At 33.9% G+C, this 7,842-nt stretch overlaps 1 protein-coding gene across 2 annotated transcripts; it reads left to right on the forward strand.

Moving 5' to 3' along the window:
- Positions 1–1,435: 1,435 nt before the first annotated feature.
- On the forward strand, positions 1,436–4,595 carry LOC133817801 (proline dehydrogenase 2, mitochondrial-like). 2 transcript variants are annotated; one of them, XR_009885719.1, is made up of 5 exons: positions 1,436–2,110; positions 2,991–3,636; positions 3,732–3,972; positions 4,030–4,266; positions 4,349–4,595. XR_009885719.1 is itself a non-coding variant. In XM_062250400.1 (4 exons), the coding sequence occupies exons 1-4, from the start codon at positions 1,556–1,558 to the stop codon at positions 4,392–4,394; spliced, it is 1,488 nt and encodes a 495-aa protein (XP_062106384.1). In that variant the 5' UTR covers positions 1,437–1,555; the 3' UTR covers positions 4,395–4,595. The 2 variants fall into 2 exon arrangements, 1 of the variants encoding a protein (XP_062106384.1); XM_062250400.1 differs by lacking the exon at positions 4,030–4,266 and having other exon boundaries at positions 1,437–2,110.
- The last annotated feature ends 3,247 nt before the right edge of the window (positions 4,596–7,842 follow it).

Raw genomic sequence — 7,842 nt, forward strand, 5'->3', positions numbered from 1 at the left:
TTATGATTAAATTATAATTTTTAAATGGATGAGACGAAAGAAAGAAAAAAGTAAAAAAAAAAAATAGATTTAATAATTTTTAAGTTATTTTTTATTTTTTTTAATCTTTTGAAATAGTTTTTATATTTTTAAAATTTTAATTATATATGTGGCAATGACGTGTCAATGCCACAACACTGCCTTAAATGTCAAATCATCACTTTGTTAGTCATGTAAGATGAAAACTAACAGAAGGAGCACAATAATATAATGGTAATAGTTCATGGAATTTAAAACAACGCGAAAAGTATATGGGACACAATAAGGTAGTGTTGATAGTTTAGGGGGCGAAAATTCATTTATTCTTTTTTTTTTTTTTTTTTTTTTGAAAAGAAAGACTTTCATTCACTAAAAACAAGAAACCAGAACAGAGCAGTTAAGGCATATCAGCCGAAAAAATGTGAACCAGATCCAAGGGAACACTCCCTTTCCAAACAGCAGAGACTCCTCTGAAGGAGTACCATTTTGCTAAACCGTGAGCAAGAGCATTTGCCTCCCTACCCACAAACTGGAAATCAATGCAGCGAGAAATTCCAGTCATTCTTTTGATGTCGCAGATCAGACCTTCCAACTCACTGCAGAACACCTCCGGCCTCTTCACAAGAGCCACAGCATTAGAACAGTCCGACTCTACACAGAACGCCCTCAAACCCAGCTGCTCGCCCAGACGCACCCCCTCACGGATTGCAGCCAGTTCCGCTGCCAAGGGCGATGAGAGTTAAACTCTCTCCCCAAAAATTAATTTTAAATGTAAACATATTTTTGTATTTAATATTATGATTATTATTTTCTATTTTAGAAAAGAGAAGGGTAAGTTACATATAATTGTTTAAATTTTATTATTCTTTTTCTTTTCTTTTTTGAATTAAGATGTTATCTTTTTTTTTTACTTTAAATGTAAAGGGAAAATAATAAGTTTTACATCACGTAGAATGGGAAAGCTGGCGTCAGCTATTGGAATCTTCGAGTGATCAAGATTCCGTGGATCCACGTAAGTATACTAAATTCACAGCTACTAATTTACTCGCACATATTCACTCTCTGGTAAGCGCGTGCAAAACAAACTCTCTCAAGGAATACGCTCAATCGTCAATTCTTTAGCGGGATCGTCGTGCGAACCCACGTTTACAGATTTGGCGCGTCAGGGTGTGAGATTAACTCCACTTGCCTCCATTTATCAACTTCAGCCGATCAAAACCCTTATTAAAGGCCAAAAAGTCAAACATCTCCTCCCTAGCGGTCAACGTAATTTTTGTACACTTGAACTCGTAGAGACTAGAGAATGCCAAAGCGGACTTAAACTCTCTCCCCAACTTTTGGAAATTACCAAAGTACCCATCGTACTTAGAAAAAGGAAAATATTTTCTATATAATGCTCCATTCCTACCATTGATCTTTGCAAACCGAAAATTGTGAAAAGCAATTAAAGAAACACTAAAATTATTTGTAGAAAAACAATAGCTTTTTGAAGAGAGAGAATTAGAACGAAAGATCAATACACTTTCTTCAGCCATTGATGGCCAGCCGTGTTCCCCGAGGAAACCTCCTGCGAAGCCTACGTTACTTCACCAGGCCTCTAAACTCGGCGGCCTCATCCTCGGCCTTCTCAGCTCCGGCCGTTCCGCCGCTTAATTTCGCCGAGAAATCTGATACGTCCGTCGTAGAGGAATTCCAAACTGGAGGCCCCGGGGTGTTTGACGTGTACAACACTCAGAAACTGTTCTCTTCAATTCCGACGAAGAGGCTGCTGAGGGCGTCGGCAAACCTCCACGTCGCGGCGATCGAGTCCGTGGTAGACTTGGGAATGTGGGTGATGAAATCTAAGCTGATGGAGACGGAGTTGGTAAGGAACGTCGTTATGGAAACCATACGTCACACGTTTTTTGAGCATTTTTGCGCCGGCGAGGACACGGCCGCCGCCGGCCAAACCATCTTGAAGCTTCGCGAAGCCGGTCTAAGAGGTATGCTGGTGTACGCGTTGGAGTACGCCGCCGATAACGAGTCATGCGATCGTAATCTTGAAGGCTTTCTTCGCACCGTTGAATCAACCAAGTCTCTTCCTCCTTCCTCTGTAAGTTGTTACTATTTATTTTCATTATTTAAAAAAAAATTAACAGCTTTGTTAGAAATTTTCTTGGTACGAAAATAATTAACGTGGTCTAATCAATCAATAAACGAAATATATACCTTTATAATTTTCAGCCAATGAAAATAAAAATAAATGGAATTATTTGACCGTTTAACCACGGCAAAAAAAAATGACTGTTGCCGTTTTTATGAGTAGGTAAGTAATCAAAAGGTATTAAAATATAAAAATATATATTAATTAAGATTCCTTTAAATACGTGGATCCACGTATATTGTGGGTATAATTTTTGCCACGTGTCTTGTGGAGCCCTTGAGATTTTGATTGAACTAGTTACAGTTGTTGTTGTGTATACACATGCCCATGCATGTCCACACCTGGGATATGTAACAGTCCAGTTCCAGCTTTGAGAGAAGTATTCGTGTCAATTTGATGAGGTTGCTCCCTACTAGCCTTAGTATTACTTAGTTGACAAGCAAGTTGGGTTCTTCAAACTTTTATAACAAATATATATATTATGTAAAACCATATACATAATCAAAGCTCCAATATTATGGTATATTCTTTTGACAAATGAGAAAATTGGAAATGGGGTGGCTTTTGTCGGTTTAAGATAATGTTTTTTATTAATTTCCCAACTTTTTTGTGATAAGGGAAGGTCTTGTTTAGATACCACTTAAACTTGGAATAATTATTTTTCATTACGCTATCTGTAATTCAAATCAAAACTTTGACTTTTTCAAGAGTTATCCATATTATATGTCAATCTATGTTTGATTTCGTCACGTGAAGTTTGGTTTCATTTTTTGTGAAAATGACATATTTTTGGTTTCTAATATCTGATTGTGATTTAATTACCTACCAGGCGAGTTTCATCATTGTGAAAATCACGGCAATTTGCCCCATGAGTGTGCTTGAGAAAGCCAGTGATTTGCTTAGATGGCATCACCAGGACCCTTCGTTTGATCTCCCATGGAAGCTCGACAGCTTGCCCATTTTCGCAGACTCCACCCCAATGTACCACACCCTTAAAAAACCAGAACCATTAACCCAAGAAGAAGAGAGAGACCTTCACTTAGGCTACGAGAGACTCCTCAAACTGTGTCAAAAATGCGCCGAGGCCAATGTCCCTCTCTCGGTTGATGCCGAGCACACTTCGATTCAACCCATCATTGACTATTTAACGTATGCTTCAGCGGTTGCGTACAATAAAAATGACAGTCCGATTGTGTATGGAACCATCCAAACTTACCTCAAGGACGCAAAAGATAGGTTGCTTCTGGCTACAAAGGCCGCTGAGGGAATGGGAGTCCAAATGGGGTTCAAAGTTGTGAGAGGAGCTTATATGTCCAGCGAGACCAAGATAGCTACTTCTCTGGGCTATGAATCTCCCATTCACAACAGTATTCAGGACACTCATGACTGTTACAACGACTGTGCTTCCTTCATGCTCGAAAAAATCGCTAATGGGTCCGGCGCTTTGGTTCTTGCGAGCCATAATGTTGAGTCAGGTAAAAAACAAAAAATTTAATCAAACATTTGGCGGGCGTAAAAGTGTTATTTTTGAAGCGTGGTTTTAATATTGTATGTTTTTACTAAACGACAGGGAGACTGGCCGCGGTGAAAGCCCGTGATTTGGGGATTGGAAAAGTGAACCATAGGCTTGAATTCGCGCAGCTTTATGGGATGGCAGAGTCGCTGTCGTTTGGTTTACGAAACGCAGGGTTTCAAGTGAGCAAGTATATGCCGTTTGGGCCTATAGATATGGTGATGCCTTATCTTTTGCGAAGGGCTGAAGAGAATAGGGGTCTCTTATCTGCTTCCTCTCTTGACAGGCACCTCATGAGGTAATTTTCTCTTTCGGATTTTACTTTCCTTTTTCATTTATCCTAATAGAAAAATAGTCATTAGGGAAAAAATGGTGACTACGTACGGTGTGGATTAACTCCTCCGGACTAAAGTGACGAATCTACATATAAATTTTGATCATTCCAAGTGAACGATTCGATCGACACTACGTTGGGATTGTATTGGAACGGCATATAATTTGACCATTCGCTCACCCAATCAAGTTTTCCTAAAATGGCGAAGAGTGATGGAGAATATGATGAGAGAGACCCACCTAGCTAGGTCATTTGGTGGTGCGAAAATCCTTTAACCTTCTAGTCTAGTTGGTTGGTATAAAAAATAATCTTAACACACTTTTTTTTTCTTTTTTAATAGGACTGAATTGAAGAGAAGACTGAAAGCAGCCATCGTGGGAGCCTAGAAGCACCTCAACAACGGAGCTCATTGAATCGCACACACTACCAAAGTGTACATATATAGGATAAATTGTGTTGGTGGTGTGCTAAGTATTAGTACTTTAATTATGTCGTTTAGGTAAGGAAAGGCTACTTCCATGTTGTGTAGCCTAAATCTCCCACCCAACGTTTAGTGATAATAAAAGTAAACTACTATATTCATGGTATATGATATTCCTTAACTTTTGTTTTGAATTTTGAACTTTGATCGATTGGGTCTTGGAAATAAGTTCTGACCAGTTTTTAAAAAAAAAAAAAAGTTCTGACAATAACAGTGGTTGATGTGACTTAAAAGGGAAAAGCAATATCATAGTGAATATTCACTTAGAATCTTTATTATTTAATGGCTTCTATTCTAATATTTTTAACTTTAATTTAGGGATATTCTTTTATACTTTTGATTACGGAGACTTTTCAATTAACGTTAATTAGTCACAATAGTATGAAATAAAAAATTGCAACATTAAATACATGTGTGTGTATATATATTGGTGAAACATTAAATCAAGGAAATATATATATTCATCAATTTTTTTACATTGATAAGATCCTTGAAAGTTAATATATTTGACCGACTTTTAATAATCCACATTTCCCAATTAATGATTATAGAAACACAACATTTTCAAAGATTAATTAATCTATCTTAACAAAAACGTTTGTTGCAAGTGACTTTTGGTAATATCTAAAAAATATTGATGTTCTTGGAAATCTTATTAAAAAAATAAAGGATAAGAACTGGCACGATGGAATGAGGTGGACAGAAAATATAATTAATTAGGCATACACAAGTCTGGCACGATGGAATGAGGTAGACAGAAAACATAATTAATTAGGCATACACAAGTAGTTGAGTCAAGTTCCCTACACCTCCAACTGGTGAAAAATCTTTAAAATCTAATTTGATACGCCTCAAATCAAAATGCATATTGATTAACTAATCATTATTTTAATTTCTAAAATAATTTTAATTTGGCAATAGAATCAATACTCATAATCTGTCACTACCTATAGATATCATATTATATTCCATTAAACATGCTTCCAACAGCATCTTATCATGTCTCTGCACAATTTTTTTTTACCCACCCAAATTTTTTTTTTATCCTTTCTTATTTTTTTTATTTTTCAAAATTTTGCAAAATGTATCATGCAAATATGGGCAATAATTTAGTCCGGCCCATCGATGTCATATTTCATTTCAATCAAGTGGTGAAAGACATAAGAATTGGAATCCTATTAAGTTGGAAAATATTAAAAAATTGTCCTTTTCTATTATTTTGTCGTTTTTTCCATGAAAATTATTATCAGTGGATATAGAATCTCGTATATATATAAAAATATATAACAGGGTGCTTATTCGATCTTATCAAGTATTTTTATTCGTAATAATCAGATTTAATTAAATGTTGGATATTAGTCATTCAATTCAATTCAATTTTGCTTAAAAATCAAATTCAATCCGATTATAATTAAATTGGTAATTAGATTAAATAATTTATTTTATCTTTACACTATATAGTAATAATATTAAATTAAGTCTTTACAATTGCCACGTTAAGTCCTTGAAATATTAAGTTTTTAAGTCCATTAAATTTTTATTACTAATATCTCAAAACTAATAACTAAAATGCTATAATAACATAACATGAAAACAACAACAACAATAATATCTCCAAAGTGCTAAATACTATAAAAAAAAATAAGAAAATTAAATATATTTATAATCAATATGATATATATAAAAATAATATATTATCTTAATTGGATTGGATCTGTTTCTAATTGGATTTTCATAGTCTTATCTGTTATCCGATTCAATTAAATTAACATCCAACTTTACAAATTTAATAAAATCTAATTATAATTGAATATCAATTTTTTTATAATTAAATTAGTTTGAATTGATTCGGGGTAATTGAATTATTTTTCATCCTAAGTATCCCTAATTTATATATGGCAGCAAATTTTGTGGTCTTTATTTTCGTAAAAAAAAAAATAGATCATGTCATTTACTGCATACTTTATTTATGTATTTACTAATTTAATTTGATGCATTTAGGCTTCCAATAATTAACAATTCCAATGAATGTAACTATTATTAGGGTAGATCTACCCCTACATGTGTATATAGTACTAAATGCATATGCTTAGAATACTACCCACTTAAAATATACAAATTATAATGAAATAATTGTGCATTAATTTTACGAGTTGAATAATTTATTAAAATGATATTATTTTTCCCCATGTCCATGTGTGTCAAAATCACATCTGGCCGGTGGGCCATGGAATCATCCACTAGACTCTAGAAAAGATTGAATATGAGGTAATAGGAATCATAACAAAAATGTTAAAGTATATAACCATTTGGAAAAGGACAACTTGCATTAATAAGGATCCAGTATCTATATAGGGCAATGTTAATATTACTTTTTTCTATTTGTTTTTTAGCTGAATTGGATTCCATAATTTTGGCACATTCTATCCCACGCCTAGCCTAGTTATTTAAGTACTTGATCAAAATGCCAAAAGAAAATCAATCAAATGGAAGATGAAAGGTAAGATAATTGAGATGTTTCCCACAATAAATTGATAATATTTCTAACATATGAGCATTATAACATTATTAATTCTGAAATCAATAATAATAAATCATGCTTGTGTAATCTGCAAGATCAAACTTTATTTAGGGTATTGAATTGAATATATATAGATAAAACATACCTGACATTGAGTCTCCAATGTTCATATTTAAATCTCTCACGATCTACACAAACAAAATTAGAAAATCGCAATACAAGAGAGAACTTATGGAGAGCAACCCTTACCAAAACCACATGATTATTACCACCAAACAACATATATGTTCTATATATATGTCTCGTATGCCTTCTTACCCTAAGGGGTATATTGGGCCTATTGGGCTTATATTATTATATATGATGCACTATGGTTTAATGGGCCAACCTATAGTCTTTAGGGTGCTACCATGTGCCTCAAATGCAATCAAATGAATATTAACCATCCCATTATGGTCTTTAACTATTCGTAGGCACTCTAGAAAATGATTGTGATAATAGAATTATGTTTGTAATTATATTAGTCCATATAAAATTCTAACATTCTCCCACTTGGACAATATAATCAAACCACCATAATATTGTCCATCACTAAAAGACAGTCTAATAAATCATATATAATATCATATCGATAGGATACATATATTATTTATGATTCGGTCTTGAAGACATTCAAATACAATAACAATCATTAAACCAAACATGCATGTGGTACATTAATTTGAGACTATGCGCATTCATCTCCTTTCGTACCTGTCACTTCGATGAACAATAGTATATACATATATAAACATGTATACGTAATAGCAACAATAAGAAGTGACTTCAATTA

The sequence above is a fragment of the Humulus lupulus genome, chromosome 2 (genome assembly GCF_963169125.1).
Source record: "Humulus lupulus chromosome 2, drHumLupu1.1, whole genome shotgun sequence".
Classification (NCBI taxonomy): Eukaryota; Viridiplantae; Streptophyta; class Magnoliopsida; order Rosales; family Cannabaceae; genus Humulus; species Humulus lupulus.